The 23,155-nt window shown below is 45.3% G+C and overlaps 1 protein-coding gene across 5 annotated transcripts in view; it reads right to left on the minus strand.

Moving 5' to 3' along the window:
* The window catches only part of RNF216 (ring finger protein 216), a 127,228-nt gene that overhangs the window by 92,853 nt on the left and 11,220 nt on the right, over positions 1-23,155 (minus strand). For 3 of the 5 annotated variants that reach the window (XM_005289066.5, XM_065558998.1, XM_065558999.1), the window contains exons 2-4: positions 6,293-6,418; positions 4,871-5,004; positions 451-1,320 (exon numbers count right to left, since the gene is read on the minus strand). In XM_005289066.5, coding sequence (XP_005289123.2) covers positions 451-1,320; positions 4,871-5,004; positions 6,293-6,359 — 1,071 coding nt within the window. In that variant the 5' untranslated portion in view covers positions 6,360-6,418. Of the gene's footprint in view, positions 1-450; positions 1,321-4,870; positions 5,005-6,292; positions 6,425-23,155 lie in introns of those variants that run through there. The other 2 variants (XM_042853118.2, XM_065558997.1) reach the window with 2 other exon arrangements.

The following is a 23,155-nucleotide window of genomic DNA, read 5'->3' on the forward strand; positions in this document are numbered from 1 at the left end:
ATGTCTATAGGACCCCCGATTCATTTGTTGCTGAAGTCAGAAAGTGTAGTGAACAAGGCAGGAGATTGCAGGAGGGTCTTGTGGTAAGGATAGCTGAATGCTACCCTAGAGAACTGAATTCGATCCCTGCCTCTGCCACAGAGTTCCTGTGAGATATACTCAGTTTAAGATGACTTTTGCCTAACTTTTCACAAGTGGTCACCAATTGTGTGTTCTTCATTTTCTGAGTGTCCAACTTGAGACCCTGGGGTCTGATTTGACCAAGGTAACAGGCACTCACAGTTGCAATTGAAATCAATGAGAGCTGTGCTTTGAACTCGTGAAGGGCTGTATCAGGACATATTCTGTCCAAAAAAAAAAAAACACATCATTTTTAAAGGCTATAAATGCACAGTGTGGGCAAGTGAATGAGGTGACTTCCTCAGCTAACACAACACACAGATTACTTACTGTTTCTTTGATGAGCAGGGCAGTGAGGTCTTCGTCCTGCCCAGCGGCTCCTTGCTCTGGAACGTTACCAGAGCCAGGATCATGTGACCCCTGTGCAGGGAAAGCTGGGCCTGGCTGTTCATTGTCTATTGCTGCCCACTGGCCTCTCATTTCCTCTGGTGGATGAGCTGGTTGAGGAGAAGCAGGGCCTGGAATCCCATCCTGTTGTGGTTCAGGTCTGGGAAAGGCTGGCCCAGGGTTCTCCTCCCGGTATGCCCTTAGCAAGGATCCCAGTTCTGCTTCAGGCTGCCCTTGCTGCGGAGCACAACAGCTTGCTACAGTATGTGGCTCATTGTCTACAGGCTGGAAATAAGGATGATCCAACCGACTGTTGTCTCTGGTGGCCTGTCTGCTTGCTGCTGCTGCAGCAGCAATTGCTCCTCTGAGGTTTTGTAAGAGCTCTTGATTCAAGTCTTCATCCTCCTGGTCCTGTACTTCCAGATTTTCCTCCCAGATAGGTAGGAAGCCAGCTTCCTCCAGGTTGATTATTTCCCTTTCACCAGTGGGTTGTGGACTTGTCTTTATTGCTTGAACCACACTTGGCCCAGGCTCTGAATCACCCCCTCTTTCAACCCTGTGCCTACAGTGTTCAGAGGGTCCAGGCAGCTGTGAGGCATGGTTTCCATTCTTGTCTCTGCTTGGCCCTGCACCATTCTCCCCCATGTGGTTACAATGGGCTCTCTGGCACACCACAAAAGGCCGAATCCCCTCTTGCAGATGTAAGCTCTTCAATGCCATGTCACCCTTAGATACTTCTCCCAGCTGGTTCACACCTTGCCACTGAGCAGCAGATCTGATGACATTGGGACGCGGAATCTGCTGTTTTGGGGTCTAAAAAGAAAAGAAAACTGAATAGTGGGAGCTCTCCATTTTTGCACACACCATGGAGTGGTCTGTCTAGATGACCTGTGCATCCAACTAAAATTCTGGCCTGAGGCAGGGGAAGTAAGATGTTTAGCAAGCAGTATGATTAAGGGCTCTAATACTCATTACAGGCAACTTGCCCTACCTTATATTTCACTGTCTTCTCGCAACACAGTTCAACTGTACTTTAACTCTGACCAAAACGAACAGTAAAAGATGTCCAGGCAAATTAAGTACACATGATTTGAATAGACTTCTATCACACTGCACTGCTCACCCTTTAAAATAAAAAGTGGGAACTCTGACCAGTTTGATAACCACCCCTCAGTTCACCAATTCACTTAACAGGCAGCAGGAATCAGAACGTCATGTGCTAGTCCCAGCCATTGTTTCTGCTTTGAGCAGACTGAGGTTTGCAACCCACGAATCGAGGTTGAAGAGCCATTTCTACTTTTTTCAAACACTTGAATGGAATGGTCACTCTGTTAAGAAATCTGTTTTGCTAAACACCTGTAGTTGCTTTAATGGGGAAAAAATTGGACAACTTACAGGATTTTTTTTAAATAGCTTGAAGGTGAAATATGCTCTTTAAGAACAATCTAAGTAAGTTGCAGCTTTTGAACTTGTTCTGTATGCCGACATGTGCAGGTGAGAAATAACGTTATAAGGTAGAATATGCTTTGCCTGAATATCGTGTGTTTGTATTTCTGCAGCTTTAGAAAAATGTAACTAAAATCTGAGAATGTATTATGCACCAGATCATCAAAAAGCATATTTAGAAGACCAGTAGTTTTAGATAAAGCAAAAGGTTTTGTAACCCATTAGAACCCAGGCTCTAGCAGTCTGGTTCAAGTCGTGTGTTTTCTTGCAACATTCATTGTCAAAAACAGTGAGGGAGCTGATGTCTGCCTCGGAGGACTCATTAAGTCTTGCAGGGATAGAACTCTAAAAAATCAGGTAATGGAACTATGTGCCATACGTGTATCTTGCATTTTAGAGGTATGAGACAAGCTTCATATCCCAGGGAACTTGTGCATATTTAGGATACAAGACATTACGAGGAAAGGTGATGGGCAGACAAGAGTTACAGCAACAGGGTAATGTTGTGGTGGTGGTAATGCCCACTCAATGGTTACACTCTCTCCTACATTAACATTACATTCAGTGAAAAAGTATAGTTCATAAAAGGGCTTAAGAAATTTGAAGAACAGGGTTTGTGTGGCACAGAGAGCCAGGGAGAAGGATGTATGTGTTAGGGGCCATGTGGAGGAATATATTCAGATGCAAGTGGGAGGAGATAGGAAGTGGTTAATTTTGCACCCTGGGCAGAGTAAATTGACAAGAATCGGAGGAAAGAGAAACAGAAGAGTAGGAGGAGTGATACGGAGAGAGAGCTATACATATTCTGTTAAGGATTTGAGGTTAAGTTATTTAAGTCATTTTAGTTCACTTAAAATCCAGATTTCAGGATCCAAGTTAAGAGTACAACAAGGTTAAAAGTTTAGCCACAAAGCTTCTTTGGTTAACTGTAAAACGCTAATGTTTACATTTTCTTCAAGTATTATGCTTCTGTTTTATTTAGAGAAAAACAATGAACATATCATAACCTACTAAATATCCAACCATCTCAAGAGATCCACTTACAACTCAGTTGTCCCCTCTGACATGGAGAAAGCATAGATCCTTTTTGTAGTACACCTGGCACCCTGTGTTCTTAAACTGTACTAAACCCTTAGATTGCTTAGTCAGGAGAATTCAGGGTGACAATGCTCTTGGACTTCACCTTTCCCCAGCAACAGTACTGAGAGCAACCTCAGAGATATTTCTGTATTGACCCCCCGCCCCCAGGAAAAGATACCCACCTACAAGAAACTAGAGAGAAAATGTTGGGAAGGTGGTGTGGCAGAAGGGGACCTGGTAAGCAATAAACTATAATAATTGTATTAACACTGTGAGAGACCAGGTCAGCAAAGGGAGATTGTGTGTTCTGGGTTTTAAGGCTTTCCCATGTGAATGCGCTCCTCTAACTTATATTGGAGCTGTGGGGAAGAACAAACGAGGAAAGCAAAACAATGCCTTCCCCAATCAGAACACCTAGGCACATACTAGAAAGACAATGGGGCCCAACTGTTAACTTCGGAGATATTGTATCTTGTCTCCAACTGTAAACCTTATTTCGTAGTGCTGGGACCTACCAGCTCAAAGGGATTCAAACAGTTTAAAAGTGGATTCCTGAGAACGTAAGGGCACTTGTCAGGAGCTGTCTAGGGAGACTGGCTGGTGAAAGAGAGACAGGCTCCATGGAGGAATCTATGGAATTGGGCCTTCCCAGATCCAGGAAGTGGTAAGCAAGCATTATATTTAGGCTAATTTACTGTTTTTAAGATGTTTCTCTGAAATGTTTTTGTTCTAAATAAATAATACACCTTGATCACTAATTACCACTGCCGTTGCCCCAGAGGAACTAGAATTGCAGAGTCTTGAGTCTAGATCAGACCTGCTAACGCGATCATGGTTAACACACTGGGGACTGCATCCTAAACCCAGTCAGAGTGAGAAAAATGCTCCTTTCCACCCCAAGAAAGAGGTGCCGGCCCAAGACCTAGAGCAGTGTATGTGGAGAGGAGAGGAAAGGTGTTAGAGGAAAGCAGCAGTCAACAGCCCCACAATTGCATACCTTGGCAAAAGCTTACTGCATACAAAACTGAAGTCAAGAATGCAATGCATTCAACATTGTGCCAGGAACATATGCATCCAAAGTATAATATGTAGGCATCAAACCAGGGCACTGGTATACTACATGGAAATGGTTAAATTTAAGACCGTATGGCATTGCTTGATCCTTTTCATGTTGAAGATTAAAGCCAAACAGTCATTGCACACTTACCCTACACTGCTTTGCTCCTAAGAAGGCTGGAAACACAGAGTCAGTTTACCACAGGTTCCCTTATGTGTCAGAGGTCAGGACATTCTGGCTATTAATGCTTAGATTTGAACACTGAGACATGCCATATGCCTAAGGGATTGGATAGTTAAATACTCAAATTTACTTCCCTAAATGCAAGTCCAGAAGTTTACTGGAAGCAGTGGGCAAGAATTGTGTGCCCTTGATTGCAGAAGTGGCCGACACATGCCCATAAGTCAAGCAAAGTTCATGACCACTCATTTTAAATATGAAGCAGCCCTAGGAGACTACACATCCCAGTATACAGTGCTCCATCTTCTTGGATTAAGAGAAAATCACTATATGTTGGGAACTGTAATCTTTGTTGGCGACACCACTGTCTTAAGCCGCATGGCTTTGTTAACCTCACTTTACCCAAATAAGATGGAGGAGTTGTGATCCTGAAGAGTTGCCAATGCAGCCATCAGCCAACACTAAGCTCAGGTGCTCCTGCTGAATAAGCTACCACAATGGTCACTGTGAGCTCTGAAGAAGCATGTTATTCACCTGCACAATAGATTATTTAGAGAGGCAAAGAGTAATGTGGTAACTTGTACAACGTATGAAAATCACCTCCACCAGGATGACTACATCGTCGTCATCTTCCTCCTGCCGCTGCTGAACTGGCGTGTCTAGCAACAAAGGCAATTCTTCATCTGAGGAGTCCGATATGGTGATAAGTCCTTCATCTCTCCTGTTTATCCAGTCTGCAGTAAGGCAGAGAACATGATCTATTGGCTAAAGGTTTGCAGCAGCTCATAAAATATTTAGATCCTACAATTTCAATCTTTAAAAAAAAAAAAAAAAAAAAGTTCTAGCGTTTGCATTGCAATAATGGGGAAAGGATCTCAAAGGCACTAGTGCCAGTGCACTTCATTGGTACGGCCATCTCCTTACCAGTCAGCATACTAACGTAAGGAAATCTGTACAAATGCAGACAACAGCAGAAGACACCTCAAGCAGAAGCATATGTAAAAAATACATTTACTCTTTAGTGCTGTGCAAATCCTCATCTCAGATTCCAGCAGGAGCCGGTTTAGGGAATGGCATCGCAGCACAGGCTGCTGAAAGTGCTAATAGATACTCTAGTCTCAGTGCTCAGCTTCTTCAAATTCATTTCCACAAGGAATCGGATAGGAGGCACTGCATACACGAGGCTCCAGCAGTCAACATCTTAAAGGCTGTTCATTTGATTGATCATTTGAGCAAGTGCTGGAGGAGGGAGAGGATCCAAGTGCCGTTCATTCTCTTATGAAAGCAAAGAATGATCTAGCAGGAATCTGAGTGAATGAGGTAGGATCACTGGCTTTAGGAAATCTACTACTCCAGCCAAAAGTGTATTCTGCCAGGAAGTGGTGTCCTTATCTTACAAGGCTCTTTGCAAGAATGGGAGAAGAACACAGAAATAAGCATAGTTACTGGAACCTTGAACACACTTTTCATCCAGAGATTTATGGTTTCTCTACGTGACAGATAGCACTTATCCCAGAGGCAAAGCATGGATTTGATACTCAAGATTTTGGTTCAACCTTCAGTAATCCGATACAACAAAAGACTGCCATGACAGCCCATCACTTGCCTACAGAGAACAGATTTATCCCTTTATCTCCAAATACACAAAGACATTGGTATTTTAAACTCCACTTGTGAAGGAACAAATGCCAACTTACATAGTCCTATCAGGACATGAACGCAAAGCCAGCCTCCATGCCAGGAGACCCTTAACAGGTGGGCTGCATTACCAGCCCCTCAAAGATTTGCAAAAGTAGCTCTATTCTGAGTGGCTATTTCCAGGAGTTTAGCAAACAGCCTGAAGAAAGTGGAATGGGAGAAGGAGAAATTCAGACATTTCCTGGCAACCAAATGAGTATGCGATTTGGTGCAGCAGAGCAGGCGAACACCTTACGTATTACTCACACAGCTTTCAGAGGTTTACTGCTTGCAAGCACTAGTGTTCGATCTAGGGACTTTGCAAGTGCATGTGAAGTTACTTACCTTTCCCACTGTGGCTACGGAAACTGTTCAAGTGAATTACCTCTTCGTTGCCACCTCCCTCTGCCATTTTAAACAGCTGTGCATATGAGCATCAATACCTGAGCATGGCAATCACAACTTCAGGACCTGGAAAACAAGACCGAAATGGGGAGTGAACACATAGATGGTCCCATCTTGTTCTCTCTTCAGAGCCCACACCACACATGGACAATTTCAGTTCAGGAAGGATTGTGTTCCAAAACCTACTGCAACTATGCTCAGTTGAATTTTTTCAATTGCAGGTTCTAGAAATGCAGAATTACTTCAGGAAAAGCACACACATTTTAAGGGAGCTAAGCCTGTGACATGGTGATCATATTAAGCAAAGCGAAAACAAGCCACTTGAGATGCATAGGTGATTTTTTTTTTGGAAGCTATTGGAGTCAAGCAAAAGGTAAAGGTGGCCCTTCACTAGAGAGAATCAGTGTTTGGATAGTTAGTGTACTAGTCAGAACTGAGACAGGTAGTATCTTGAGCCATTTTAAAGGCAGACCTCACCATTACCCCTCACCTGATTTTGATACAGCCTCATCTACAGTCATTAATTCATTGATGGAATTTGCTTCTCAGATTTATTATTTCCACCACGCAATTGAGAGGGCCATTCTTGAAGCCAAAGGCCTAGTAATTTTAAATGTCATCCAAAGAAAGGAATCATTTAAACTTGGGGTTTTTTTTAGTGTTCTGGCACAGAAGCCAGGAAACTCAGGTAACAATTAAATCTCTCCTTTATTACTAGTTTTCAGCCAAGATCACAAATCATTCAACAGGTGGGATGCCTATTCCAGTATAGAAAGACGTGACAGGAAAGAAAACTAGATGGTAAGAAGCTGCCACTCTTCTGACCTGGAAAAGAACAATGGAGGAGAAGTAGGATTTCAAAAACCACCACCACCAGCAAAACAAAGGACAGGGGAAACCATAGAAAATAGCTTCCACAGAGCCGCTCTAGGGAGTGACTGTGTTACACCACTGAATCTGTTTTAGGAGTTTGCAAAGATGCTCACATGGGTGCATTATAGAGAAGGCTACGTTTATGTGATGGAAATTATGGAATTAGTGACTGAGACATCAGTGACATTCTCTGTTTCAGCCCCAGGAACTGTGGGACTCAAGCTGGCAGCCAGTGGGTCCCTGGCAGGGTTCCAGCGACAGGTGGCAGACTCCTGAGGGGCCCCCCCTCAGGGTTCCAGGGATGGGAGACAGCCTTGCACAGGGGGTGTGCGGAGGGAGGGAAGGGGGGGGGACACTTTGGAAGAGTGGCTGGGGTGTCCCATTTTCTCTTTGGGAAATATGGTCATCCCGCAGCTCCCAGCCACCCTGGTGACAGGGGAAATCACGGAGCCGCAGCAGCAAAAGCCACAGACAGGTCACGGCTTCTGTGAATTTTTGTTTATTGCCCGTGACCTGTCTGTGACTTTTACTAAAAATAACCATGACAAAACCTTAGCCTTAATTATAGATGCAGAGTAGAAGCGCACACATGCTTCACAGAGAAGGAATCGGACTTAGAGGACTAAGTGTTCATACACTTATCTGAATAGGCCTCCCTGATACAGACTAAGCATCTTTGGGGTCCTCCAGGCCCTGGTTGGCCAACCCTCCCGCGTGCACACCCACACCCAGTCTTTGGCAGAAAATTCTCAACGCTCCTTACAACAGGACATGGTCCAGTTTTCTTTTGTTCTGAGGATTAGGCTAAAGTGACTGAAAGGAGACGAGACCAAGGAGGCATGAGATGCTACGGAGAAAGTGACAAACTGGCTTTAAACCACCTGATCCTGGTGGGAGAGATGGGTAGCTCATTTAAAGATCCCTAAACGAAAAAACTCTAAACTTACACTACCAGAAATGCCACACTGAGTCTTCAGAGGTAAACCAAAGAATGACAGACTATCTGGTGGGGTTTTCTGCTGCCATCTGCTGGTAGAAAACACTATTTGTGTAGGCTGGTAACTGAACAAAACTGTAGCAATTGAAATAATGGCACTGTGTTATCAGTTGATAAACCCCACCACCACTACTATCCTTACGTTATGAAGCAAGCCATATCACAGTTTTTTTCTAGAGCCAATAAGAGGCCCCAGTACTAAGAGATGGTATCTGTGCTATGAACAAAGCAGTGAACCAGAATTCTTCAGAAGTGGAACTCGGGAGCAATTTTATCTACTGGTAGAACAGTGTTTTCCCCCCCATCTTGATTTTCTACCAATCTTTAAACTGTTTGAGAACACACAATGAAATCCCAAATTCCAACAGGTGTTGACGAGATGAGAGAGAACCTGAGGGTTAAGAGACATTTTGCCGCTCATTCCCATTAACATGGCTGCTCTTGGCACTTCGTTCATCTAGTTGGGGCTTTCAGGTAGGTATCACGGTACCGTGTACACAGTTTCCCTGGCAGCAAACACACAGAATACAAATACGTATTATTCCCCTGTTGATGGCACACCCACACCAACACTCCAAACAGGCAAGTGAAGGAATCCCAGGAACTAGTGGTCTTTCACAGACTTTGTTCTTAACACCAGGAAAGTGCCCTCAGATCATGCTTTACTTTCCACAAGAGATCAGATTCCTTTATAGGGCAGAGGATTTTGGCTTGGATTAGTTTCTCACCCTGATAACGTTTCTCACATCTGCCATTATAGAATGTGCAAGATGGCACCAATCTGACTATTCCAGTACAAAAGAGAATCTGGACTATGAACTCAAAGAAAACATCCAGAAACCATTCCAGCATAAATAATAGATTTCCATCTTAGAGAAACAAGATGGGTAAGGTAATAATCTTTTACTGAATCAACTAAAGAAGAGATCTGTGTAACTCAACAGAAGCTGGTTCAATACAAGATTACCTCACCCACATGGTCTCTCTAATATCCTGGGACCAACAACGCTACACCACCACGACAAACAGATTTCCATCTTGTTTTTTGTGATAGTCCATGGCTATTTCAGTTGCAGGAGGGAGAGGAAACACCGAAGACAAGGTGGCAGCCAAGCAAACCAAATGACCAGAGAGCAGTGGCAGTCAACCTTTCCAGAGTACTGTACCTCTTTCAGGAGTCTGATTTGTCTTGCATACCCTCAAGTTTCTCCTCACTTAATTCCTTGCTTACAAAATCAGACATAAAAATACAAAAGTGTCACAGCACACTAGTACTGAAAAATTGCTGACTCTCTCATTTTTGCCATGTATTTATAAAATGAATCAATTGGAATATAAATATTGTATTTACATTTCAGCATATAGTGCCGTATAAACAAGTCATTGTATGAAATTTTAGTTTGTACTGACTTCGCTAGTGCTTTTTATGTAGCCTGTTGTAAAACTAGGCAAATAGCTAGATGAGTTGCTGTACCCCTTGGAAGACCTCTGTGTACCCCAAGGGGTACACATACCCTAGTTGAGAACCACTGCCTTAGAGTCTAAGTTATGTGATCACACATGGTGGGGCAAGGAGGTGGGGGTGGTGGGCTGGTGCTTTTTTTTCCACTTTTTTTAAAACCACAAGTCTGGAGTACCTTGCTTTGAAGAGTTCAAACTTGTCATAGGAGAAGTTTGTGATGTTTAGATATAATTAAGTTGACACAGAAGTTAACTCCTGACAGAGAGGACCTGTAAAAGTATAAATTAGAACAGCTCTTCTGCACAGGAACCACCCAAGACACTTTAGTCTCTAGGTGCTTTGAAAGTCACATGTGCCATGTGTCTACTCCCATCATGCACCAGTGCAAACAGATGCTCCCCCCACATTTCAAAACCCCATCACCAGAGTGAATAGAAGATGGCACATTGCACGTTTGTTTTTTTACATACTAGACAATAGCTTGGTTATCACACCACCTAACAACTCCTGTCCTTCCCATTCCCAGTTCCCCAAACTCCCAACTTCAAATATGTATGTTTTAATATGAGCTCGGAGCCCAAAGTTTAGTCCTTTAGGTAAAAAGGGTTCCTTTTTGATGTAAGAGCGGATTGCTCACTGCGAGGGTGGAAAGGTGATCTATATTACAGACATGAAGTATGCACTCTTATGGAGGGCAGAAGGAACACAGTTGAGAACTTGTTGCCAGTCATTTGAAAAGTGGTACACGTCAGTCCCTAGGATTCTACTTTACTACTGTAGACAAATCGCAGTAACGGCAGTAGCCACAGAAAGAGGAAGGAAACAGTTAAAGTATATCCAAGCAACTAGCCACCTTTAGCACCTGCATAAGAAATACAGAGGCAAAACAAAGAATGAACTTCAAAGTCTAAAGCACATATTGAATCTCAGCACTAGAGACTCCGCTAACTCCCAGTTAGGAAAACAAGCCTTAGCTACAGGGCAGTGTGCAAATACACAGCTGCAGAGCCCATGACTGTAGACAAATAAGCATGATTGAGAGTTGAAAGCAGTGTTTTCAGATCAGTAGAGCAAGGATCTTGCTCAGTACAAATTTAACAGCACCAGCAGTATGATTCAATGCTCTAGGAAAATAGAGCAGTTTTTCCTCAATGTCACAGTCCACCACACCCAGACCCACTGCACCAGACAGAACACCCCAGTTTAAGTAATTGAGCCCAATATCAAATAAAAAAAAGTGAATGGTTCTCTTTGCGACACACAAGAGTTAATGTTGCACACAGGGCATAATTAATAACTTACTGAGGAGGACTCGGACACTAACTGTTGGCACTACTGGGGGAGGAAAATAGCCCTTACTATGACTATTATCTTTTTAACAAAGACAGCATTGTGTCACTCGGTAGACACGGCCTAAAATTAACCAGCCCCTGGGCTGCCAGTTGTCACTATTTAGTATAAATATTCTCCTGTTTAAGGTCTTGTCTACATTACAAGTTGCTTCATTTCAGCTTGCACTGATGCAACTGATTAAAGCAAGATGCAACAATGTAGTGCATTCATACTAGCGATAGAGGCACATAGTGTCAACAGGCCCTGCACAGTATTCCCTGCTAGCAATGCAGGGCCTGTAGATTGTTGCAATTACCCAACCTTGGCTGCTTTCGGAGCCTGCATGCAGCTAACAGACAAGTGGCTTGTCAGGTGACAGCCAGCGCTCAAGCTGTCAAAACTGCCACCAAAAGGTGGGCAGCAGCATTTTGGGATTGCATAGGGAGGACTAATTGCACCATTGTCACTGCCCCACGATCACTGCAAAAGAGCCCCCAGTGACACTGCAATGAGTACTCCATGTCACAGTAATCCGTTTTGCTCAGAGGAAGGGCAAGCGACTGCAAGCACCTGTGTGGTGTTTTACAGGTATGCTAGGGGTTGCAACAGTATTGGCAACATACTTTAGTGCAGAAGAGCTTTCAGAGAACTTCTTCTCCCAAACCCCATCCAAATCGGTCAACAGCAACTTAGCTAGTCCTGTTCCCACCTCCGCAACATGACCCGTCTTGCTGGGAACTAAAACATTGGTGTCCATATCCGAAAGTTACTGCTCAAGGCAAAAAAACTAAAAACCAGGATTTTATTCTCCATAACCAGCTCAGTTTCACCCAGAGGGAAAACTCTTCCAATTATTTCACAAGGGGGAAGAAAAAAAAAAAACAACAACAAACACTTAGAGTGGACAAGTTTTTAACATCCTGAGGAGTAACGGCAAGCAGATACACAGACAGATCATATCTCAAGCAAATTTAAAGGAGGCAAACCTGCCCTCCCCTACGGTAGAACGACACGTGCACGTACATCCAGAAAATGAAGGAGCTTTGCCATCCATTACATTTTTTTTCATTCTGAATTTCACTGCCATGTACCATCAAAACAACTTCAAGAGTAAAGGCCAGGCTCAGTGCTGCACCAACTTTTTCCATCTTATCACTTTTCTTTTCATGAAGGGCAGTGATCAAAAAGTCAAAGGAGAATCACTCTAAAAAGGTAAAACCAGACTTTCACCCAGAACAAGACATTCATTAATATCCTAATAAGGGTTCATTTCAAGAACCTACAAGCATGGACGGACAAGTTCCACCAAGCGGCATGAATAAGAAATTGATGAGTTTGTAGTGCCAGGCTGGCAACAATTCAATAGGCAACAAAGATCAAAGAACCCTACAGTTTTACACTGAATGAACACGGTCTTTCACTGCATGAAGAATAAGAAAATGAGCAAAAAACATGAAAAGTTACACTGCACCCTCATTTGCAGGACTTTAGTTGCAAGGGAAGTATAAACCTACTTATAACCAGACTAATCATGATCACCACCACAATTACAATATAGTCTATTTAAAGGATACTAACAAGAGGATTAAACCTGTCCAAAAGAGAGATAAGAAATACACAGAAATATGGCAGCCAAGCTATTCTGTCCCTGTACTCCCACCAACACAGGAGAAGATTGAACTGGGATTTATATTTCACTTCCTTTAGGCTAAAAACCTTTGAGAGGATGATGCACAACTTGTACCATGATTTTGCAGCCTCTGTGAGCAGCTTACAGTATATTAAAGGAACACCATAAAACAAACAAACAAAATGGAATATCACTGAAGCTCCCCTACACTTCTTACATAACCAAGAGGAGATTAAAGAGTTATTTCTCTATTTCTGTTTGTTTACTCTGCCTATTTGACAGCAATGCCTGTCTAGCCAATTTCACTGTATAGTCAGCACCCACTACTGTCTGTAGGTCTTTCACGCTGAAATAAGGGAGACAAAAAACATCAATAGAACAGTGTGATTGTAAAACCACAAAGACTCGCAGGGCACTTAAACAGGTGTAGTACCTAAAACTACTTTTAATTTTTTATACCGATTAGACTTCAAGTTGGCAGTGTCCCTCTACTTACTCCTAGACTCATAGGTGTACTTTCCAGTCATGGTCCATGCCTAAAGACATCATGATCTGCAAAGCTTTTTGCTGTCCCAATTAGAGCTAAGAGCTGAAGAATCTACTCTAGTGTACTAAATATGTGGAGATCATTGATTACTGGAACTTCTGAGGACTGTCAAAAATCCTTATGAAAAATACCATGAATTTGCAGTGGTGACTTAAGTTGAACTAAAAAAAAAAAAAAAAAAAAAGGAAGTTCCAATGATTACAACACAAAGAAATTCTGCATGCAAGGGACAGAACTCAAAGTGCCCTCCCCAATTCTTCTCTGCCTCCCCCTGCTTGTGTTGGGATGGATATGTTCAGATGGCACAAGAATTTAGAGGGGAACTCTGCTTAGTTATTTTTTATAAAAGTTGTCTTTAAAAGTGTAATTTAATTTTCTGTATTTATGCAGTTTTGAGCTTAATGCTACTTGGACAGATGTTTCTAGACCTTTTCATGTTCTGGCTCTAGCACAAGGCTGCAGTCTTTGGGTTGCAAATACTGCAGGGAAGATAGGGAATGTGGAAATCCTAAGTGTTTTGAAGAGACACCAAGCTCCCCACACAACAATTTGAGCCTAAGCTACCCAACAATATAGCTCCCTTATATCAACAGAAAAGTGTCAGCTCCCACTTTTTCGCTGCAGGCAGCTAACTTGTTTTCTGTTGTAAAGCTAGTTGAATATTTGGCTAATTTCAAACTGTAAAAACAAAAAGAAGCGACTTAAATAATGCATGAATTGTGACTAAACACACAAGAGGCATGATTCACACTATAAAAGACAGAATAGCAGCCCTTAATCAAACAAACAAAAAATAAAACATGACATGTTAAACTAGCCTGTCTTAACGTTTTATGTTTTAGATTGAAATTTCTTTGCAGATTTCATTACATAGAGCAGCACCTACCAGACCACGATTGCTGAACAGAGCTAGGTAGAGGTTAATGAAAGCTCCCCATGTTAAGTGATAGCTTCACAGGCAAAGAGTCCGACAAAAGCAAGCACAACAGGAAATACAGTGCACTATTGTATCCGATTCCTGTTGCTACATAGACATCAGCTATCTGCTGCTCACCTGGAACTGCTGGATTACACCTTTCAAAAGAGTAAAGCCAAAGTTTACAATTTATATCTGCAACATTGTTTCTGTTGGAAATACACTTGCGCAGAGGTCAAAGGACAGCAGACGCACTGGGTGGGGGGAACACTATGAGAACACTGGCTCCAGTCCAGTAAACACTGTCCTGTCCTCTAGGGCAGTGGCTCTCAACCTTTCCAGACTACTGTACCCCTTTCAGGAGTCTGATTTGTCTTGCGTAACCCCAAGTTTCACCTCAGTTAAAAACTACTTACTTACAAAAAAGTGTCACCGCCCACTAGTACTGAAAAATTGCTTGCTTTCTCATTTTTATCATATAATTATCAAATAAATCAACTGGAATATAAATATTGTACTTATTTTTCAGTGTATAGTTTATAGAGCTGTATAAACAAGTCATTGTATGAAATTTTAGGCCTGGTCTACACTAGGCGTTTATGTCGAAGTTAGCGCCGTTACATCGAATTAACCCTGCACCCGTCCACACCGCGAAGCTATTTAGTTCGACCTAGCGGTCTCTTTAATTCGACTTCTGTACTCCTCCCCGACGAGGGGAGTAGCGCTAAATTCGACATGGCCATGTCGAATTAGGCTAGGTGTGGATGGAAATCGACGTTAATAGCTCCGGGAGCTATCCCACAGTGCACCACTCTGTTGACGCTCTGGACAGCAGTCCGAGCTCGGATGCTCTGACCAGCCACACAGGAAAAGCCCCGAGAAAATTTGAATTCCTTTTCCTGTCTGGGCAGCTTGAATCCCATTTCCTGTCTGGACATCGTGGCGAGCTCAGCAGCACTGGCAACGATGCAGAGCTCTCCAGCAGTGATGGCCGTGCAATCTCAGAATAGAAAGAGGGCCCCAGCATGGACTGATCGGGAAGTCTTGGATCTGATCGCTGTGTGGGGCGATGAGTCCGTGCTTTCCGAGCTGCGCTCCAAGAAACGGAATGCAAAGATCTACGAGAAGATCTCTAAAGACATGTCAGAGAGAGGATACAGCCGGGATGCAACGCAGTGCCGCGTGAAAATCAAGGAGCTGAGACAAGGCTACCAGAAGACCAAAGAGGCAAACAGACGCTCCGGATCCCATCCCCAGACATCCCGTTTCTACGAGGCACTGCATTCCATCCTAGGTGCGGCCGCCACCACTACCCCACCACTGACCGTGGACTCTGAGGATGGGATACTGTCCACGGCCGGTTCCTCGGACATGTTAGCGGACGGGGAAGATGAGGAAGGAGATGAGGAGGACGAGGCAGTCGACAGCGCTTACAATGCTGATTTCCCCGACAACCAGGATCTCTTCATCACCCTTACAGAGATCCCCTACCAACCGTCCCCAGCCGTTAACCCGGACACAGAATCTGGGGAAGGATCAGCCGGTAAGTGTTTTAAACATCTAAACATTTATTTTTAACAGAACAGGAATATTAACAATAACAAAAATGGGTTTCTCATGATTAGTTTGCCCTAGGCGCTTAACGTTTCAGTCCAGGGCAGTGCAACTATTGAAAAAAAATCTAACAATGTCCGGTTTAGCATGATTGTTCTGCCCAAGCCGCTCTACTGTCTAGTCACTGCCAGTGCAGCTACAGTAAAATGCGGTCTATATGTCCGGGGATAGAGCAGAAATCCTCCTGGGACATCTCGAGGAAGCTCTCCTGGAGGTAATTGGAAAGCCGTTACATCAGGTTCCTGGGGAGAGCGGCCTTATTGGGTCCTCCGTAGTATGACACGTTTCCGCGCCACGAGACAATCAAGTACTCAGGGATCATTGCTCCGCACAGCAGGGCGGCATACGGCCCTGGTCTTTGGAGGCTTTCCCGAAGCATTCTTTCTTTCTCGCTGTCTGAGATCCTCATCAGGGTGATGTCGCTCATGGTGACCTGCTTTGAATTAGGTAGGGGAATGTTAGTGTTGGGACTGCTTGCCCGTTCCTTTACAGAACTGTAACCGCTGGTTTGCGGCCACGCGGTTGAGGCGGGAGAGGGGCAGCCTACAGGGATCGTTCCCGGGGACAGCCGCGAGGGGGTGGGACAGGGGCAGAGTTCCTGCTTGCCGGATTGCTGGCAGCAGGGACTGACATTGCTTTTAATGTGAAATGAGGCCAGTGCTAATATTTAAGTTTTAAGCTGCCACAAGTCTACGGCTTACCATGTCTGCCTGCTACAGAAATTCCGGTGTCCTGCCCCACTTCTCAAATCTGCTGTGCAAGACCCCAGGCACTGAATGCGAAGGCCGAGAATTCGACCTTGTGCTGAGTGCGCATGTGATAGGTGCTGTGCATGGTCTTGTTCACAGAGAAAGACTATGTTCTTTGTTCACAACTACATTTATCTTTCTGAGGAATTCACTCCCTTTTTCCCATTCCCACAGCCACATCTGCGACTGTCTCACAACCTAGCCTGGCATCACACTCCCAGAGGCTAGCGCAGATTAGGCGTAGGAAGAAGAGGACACGGGAGGACATGTTCTCGGAGCTTATGGCCTGCTCCCGAGCCCAGGCAGCACAGCAGACCCAGTGGCGGGAGAACTTGTCCCAAATGCACCAAGCAAACATGGATCGGGAGGAGAGGTGGCGGCAGGAAGACCAGCAGGCGACTCAAACCCTGCTTGGACTACTGAGGGAGCAAACGGACACGCTCCGGCGCCTTGTGGATGTTCTGCAGGAACGGAGGCAGGAGGACAGAGCCCCGCTGCAGTCTATCTGTAACCGCTCTCTCCCGCCACCAAGTCCCATACCCCCCTCACCCAAAGTGCAAAGAAGGAGGGGCGGCAGAGTCCGTGCTAACTCTCATTCCACCCCTGCAGAGAGCTCGAGTAGTAGAAGGCTCTCATTCCCCAAAATTTGACAAGTTCTTTCCTTCCCGCCTCACACAAGCCCCCGTCCAAGTTTCACCTCCCAGTTCCATGTGTAGTTGCTAATAAAAAATACGTTTCTGTTAATTACTGTTTCCATCATGTGCTTTTGGAGGAGGGGGGGAAGGGGGTTGGTAATTGGACAGGACAGTCACCTTTGGCAGGGTACATAGACGGGGGCAGGTCCAGCAGCAGGTCACATACACAGTGCAGTGATTAGTTACCCTGGTCAGTCTGGGAGGTGGTTTTCATGTTCTGTGGTGGGGGGTGGGTTGCTCTGTGACTTTGTGGCGGGGAAGGGCAGTTACAGATCTTATGCGGCGGTCCTTATCCTGGATCACAGAGCCACGCAGCAGGGGATCTGTAACCGTCCTCCCCCTGCCACAAAGTCACATCACCCCCCCATACACACAGTCCCGATCAGGAGGGGTGACAGGCTCCTTTGAAACAACCAGTCCACCACAGCGGAGCCTGTCAATCCTGGAGTTTAGAAGCTTCATTTGCGTCAGTACACTACACCCGCTCCCCACCACAGTCTGCGTCCCAGTTTTAAAACATTCCCGCGAAAACAGTAATAAAGACAACGGTGTTCATTAACAAAGTAGAAGTGATTTTATTTCTAAACGTGTGTTGGAAGGGGGTGAAGGGGATACGTAACTGGAGAGGATAGTCAACATTAACTGGGTAAAGAAACGGGGGCAGGTTCAGCTTCTCTGTACACTAACTGAAAAGTCACAGGTTACCCTGCTCACTCAGGAACCCAGCTTTCAAAGCCTCCGGATGCACAGCGCGTCCTGCTGGTCTCTTCTAATTGCCCGGCTGTCTGGCTGGGCGTAATCAGAAGCCAGGCTATTTGCCTCAACCTCCCACCCCGCCATAAAGGTCTCCCCCTTGCTCTCACAGAGATTGTGGAGCACACAGCAAGCTGCTATAACAATGGGGATATTGGTTTCGCTGAGATCACAGCGAGTCAGTAAGCTTCTCCATCTCCCCTTGAGACGGCCAAAAGCACACTCCACCACCATTCTGCACTTGCTCAGCCGGTAGTTGAAGAGTTCTTTTTCACTGTCCAGGGCACCAGTATAGGGCTTCATGAGCCAGGGCATTAGCGGGTAGGCTGGGTCCCCGAGGATGACTATAGGCATCTCCACATCCCCAACAGTTATTTTGTGGTCCGGGAAGTAAATACCTTGCTGCAGCCGTCTAAACAGACCAGAGTTCCTGAAAACACGAGCGTCATGAACCTTGCCCGGCCATCTGACGTAGATGTTCGTAAAACGTCCCCTGTGGTCCACCAGTGCTTGCAGCACCATGGAAAAGTAGCCCTTTCTGTTAATGTACTGGCTGGCCTGGTGGTCCGGTGCCAGGATAGGGATGCGAGTTCCATCTATGGCTCCACCGCAGTTTGGGAATCCCATCGCTGTGAAGCCATCTACGATCGCCTCCACGTTTCCCAGGGTCACTACCTTTGACAGCAGTACATCAACGATTGCCTTGGCTACTTGCATCACAACAACCCCCACGGTAGATTTGCCCACGCCAAAGTGGTTCGCGACTGACCGGTAGCTGTCTGGCGTTGCAAGCTTCCAGAGGGCTATGGCCACTCGCTTCTGGACAGTCAGGGCTGCTTGCATCCGGGTGTCATTGCGCTTCAGGGCAGGGGACAGCAACTCAAAGTTCAAGGAAAGTTCCCTTCCGCATGCGAAAGTTTCGCAGCCACTGGGATTCATCCCAGACCTGCAGCACTATGCGGTCCCACCACTCAGTGCTTGTTTCCCGGGCCCAGAATCGCCGTTCCACGGCATCAACATGACCCATTGCCACCGTAATGTCCTCGGCGCTGGGTCCCGTGCTTTCTGAGAGGTCTGTGCTACTCTCAGACTTCAGGCCCTCACCGCGGTGCCGTAGCCTCCTTGCCTGACTTATCTGCATCTGCCTCAGGGAAAGGTGGATGATAAGCTGCGAGGCGTTGAGAACAGCCACAACTGCAGCGATGGTCGCAGCGTGCTCCATGCTCGCAGTGCTGTGGCGTCCGCGCTGTCACTGACTAGAAAAGTGCGCTAACTGATTTCCCGCCGGCGCTTTCAGGGAGGGAGGGCGGGAGTGATGGACGGATGACGACAGTTACCCAAAAGCACCCTCGACACATTTTTTTTACCCAGAAGGCATTGGCGGCTCCACCCAGAATTCCAATGGGCAGCGGGGACTGCGGGAACTGTGGGATAGCTGCCCACAGTGCACCGCTTCCAATGTCGACGCTTTCCCCGCTACTGTGGACTCACAAAGTCGAATTACTGTCCTTAGTGTGGACACACACGTTCGACTTTGCAATATGGATTCCAAAAATTCGATTTAAGTAAAATCGAACTACTCTCGTAGTGTAGACATACCCTTAGTTTGTACTGACTTCGCTAGTGCTTTTTATGCAGCCTGTCGTAAAACTAGGCAAATATCTAGAGGAGTTGTACACCCCCTGGAAGATCTCTGGCTGGTTGAGAACCACGGCTCTAGAAGTTATGAATGTGTGGACAGACTTCCACTGGCAAGGCCACTTTGTTTCCAGCTGCAGCACAGCTTACTGCTCTTAAAAAAAATTAGATAGTGATAAAAAGGGTATAAACTATGATAGCACTAAAACAATGCCTCTTTTACGTCCACCATCATTTAACCATATTTCTCCAAGGTGTTCTCTCCATTCACTTTTGTTACTAGTAATATCTATGATCACTATAGTTTAAAGATTAGCTAAAAAGTAAACAATGTTCCTCAGACAGCACTATGAATAGACGATTTTCCTGGAGAGAGATTTTGCTATTTGTATGGAGTTTTCCACATATCAACCAAAGGGGACGGAGCGGGGGGAGGACACTTAAAAAATTTGGAAAGTAATTCTCAAGTCACAAATATTGGCAAGAGGACTCAGAGGCAGGCGTATCTAATACTACTTTTAACTCATTTTGAAACCGAGTAGATTTCAAAGTTGACTGTGCCTTTAAAGTTACTTCCTCTGTTACCACTTGTCAAATTCAAGTACTAGAAGTTTCATAAGAGGGGCCAAACCGGGTCAGACCAATGGTCCAGCTAGCCCAGTGTCCTGTTGTCTGAGAGTGGTCAGTGCTAGCTGCTTCAGAGGGAACGAACAGAAGAGGGCAATTATTAAGGGATCCATCCCATCATCCAGTCCTCGCTTCTAGCCCAGGGGTTCTCAAACTGGGGGTCGGGACCCCTCAGGGGGTTGCAAGGTTATTACATAGGGCGTCGTGAGCGGTGAGTCTCCACCCCAAACCCTGCTTTGCATCCAGCATTTATAATGGTGTTAAATATATATTTAAAAAGTGTTTTTAATTTATAAGGGGTGGGTCGCATTCAGAGGTTTGCTATGTGAAAGGGGTCACTAGTACAAAAGTTTGAGAACTACTGTTCTAGCTGTTAGGGACAACCAGAGCATGGGGTTTCATCCTTGACCATTCTGGCTAATAGTCATTGATGGACCTATCCTCAAACAAAGGCTTTCCAAACAAGCTAAGTCAAATCACCCTAATGCCCTAGTGGTGAGGTTCTGTATTGTTATGTTACTCTGGCCAGCTGAAGAGGAGAGTGCTATGTTGGAAAAGCAGTATGCTCAGCTCCAAGGATGAGGGAGCCTTGGTCACTCAGTCCATAATGCCATGGTGAGCCCTGGCTAGAGAGATGGTTACTGCAAGGCCTTGTTTTTGTTTGAGAGTAAAGTGAAGAACCCCAAGATTTTGCAAGTGAAGGATAACTCAGCATTAAGATACTGTATGGAACATTAATCTGCAACAGTGGTTCTCAACCCATGGCCTAATCAGCGCACAGCTGGAGCACATATGACATTCTCATGGCCATACAGGCAGTATATATATTGTGTGGATGCGGACCACAAAAAACACCACAGAACTACATATGCGACCCACAACGGTAAATTGAGAATCACTGCCCTGTACACTCCAGAAGAGAATTTTAACTTGCAACTTCCTTGCCTGAGATAGAGCAATAGAATCTCAACCATTCAAACCCTTTGGACCACACCAAATATGTTGGGATAATCAAGTCATGCTGGCAGTCCACTACAGGGATTGTTCAGTTATTAGAAATACAACTGTACTGGAATATAGGAGTAACACACACACACACACACACACACACACACACGGTGGTGCAAATGGCTCCTGAAATAGCTCACAACTCATCTTTCAATCAGTTGTTTTAAGAAGCTATTTTGTCCTGAGGCTGGGGACCAAAGAAATGCCATGATTTGTTGTTTCAACATGCTGCATTACGACAGCCATCAGTTTTTCTTCTAGTTTTCATTCTTGCAGATTAGCTGTGAACCTTCACATTTAGTGACTTCTAATGAAATGAAGATAGGCAGACAGCCTCTCTTCCTGATTCAGAGAAACACCATTAACTGGAAGTTAGTAGTTACTTTAAAACTCATTCTTTGAAACTTGAGTAGGCGTCAGGTGCTACACCTGCCTGTCAGTGCCACAGCCAACTTCTTATTGGACATTGCTTTCTTATTTTTAATCCGTTTCTCTCTTCCTCAATGTGCAAAAGGCCCGCACAAAGAGCAGGGGACACTGACTGGCTGGCTACAGAAGGGCCACAATGAGACTACCAGTATATAAAGTACTAAAACACACAAAGTAAAAATAGTGCAGAGTATTTCCTCTTATTTGTTTTATCAGTTTCAGGAATCTTCAGTGTTACTTGTAACAAGAATAGGTACAAACATCCAGCCATAAATGTGATTTTTAAACTACAGTCGAACACCTTGGATGCACATCTTCAAGAGTCCTTAAGGCTGCTTCGCCAGCTTCCAGCCTAGGCTCTTAAGGCGGAAGCGAGAGAGATAGGAAAGCGCCCAGGGCTGCTGGCTGGACTAACCCCAACATGCTGCAGCTGGGAGCCAGAAGAGCTATTTGAGCAAGAGCATGAAGTGATGCAGGCAGCTGGCAAACTGCTGTCGAGAATCAGGGCTAAAAGTAGCAGCTCATGGAAGCTGCAAGGGAGAGATCAGCCCCAAACCAACAGGTGCAGCCAGAATCTCAGAGCCACTTTAAGTTGACAGCAGCAGACAGAATTGGAGACAAGGGAGGCAGGGAAACTAGTTGTACTACGGTGAGCTTAAGGGCTTCACATGGTACTCCAAATGTATGGCAGCTGAGCAGAGAATGAACCCAGTGGACTGAAGAACCCAAGAGAGAGAACACTAAGCAGCACTCAGGAAGATCCGATTTAGACATGGATCCATCTATTATGCACTAACCAGGGAGCGTCACTAAGAGCAAACAGAGAAGGGGAGTGCATGTTGTGTTATGATTGGAGTTACCACAAACAGTTTCACTTTCAAAGGGCTGGTCTACACTGGGGGGGGGGGAAATCGATCTAAGATACGCAACTTCAGCTACGCAAATCGATCTAAGATATGCAACTTCAGCAAATAGCGTAGCTGAAGTCGAAGTATCTTAGATCAAATTACCTGGGGTCCACACGGCGCGGGATTGATGGCCACGGCTCTCCCGTCGATTGCGCTACCGCCGCTCGCTCTGGTGGAGTTCCAGAGTCAACGGTGAGCGCGTTCAGGGATCGATATATCGCGTCTTAACGAGACGCGATATATCGATCCCAGTTAAATCGATTGCTCCCCGCCGATACGGCAGGTTGTGAAGACGTACCCAAAGAGCTGGAGTCGGTGAGCATATGTGACGGGTTGGATCACAGAAACCCCCTTGGGAGCTGCCACCTGATGTGCCAAGACTACCCCTGCTCCTGTTTTCCCTGCCAGCTCAGGACTCCAGCACCCTGTCTTGCTGAGCCAGACACTCCCGTCTGGCTCCAGACACAGACCCAGGGTCTGAATCACTTGTCCCAAAGCTGCAAGTTTACCTGAAAACAGCTCACAGTAGTGTGCTTGTCTTTAGCACTCAGATGCCCAACTCCCAATGGGGTCTAAACCCAGATAAATCCGTTTTACCCTGCATAAAGCTTATGCAGGGCAAACT

This window comes from Chrysemys picta, chromosome 10 (genome assembly GCF_011386835.1).
Source record: "Chrysemys picta bellii isolate R12L10 chromosome 10, ASM1138683v2, whole genome shotgun sequence".
NCBI classification, from domain to species: Eukaryota; Metazoa; Chordata; order Testudines; family Emydidae; genus Chrysemys; species Chrysemys picta.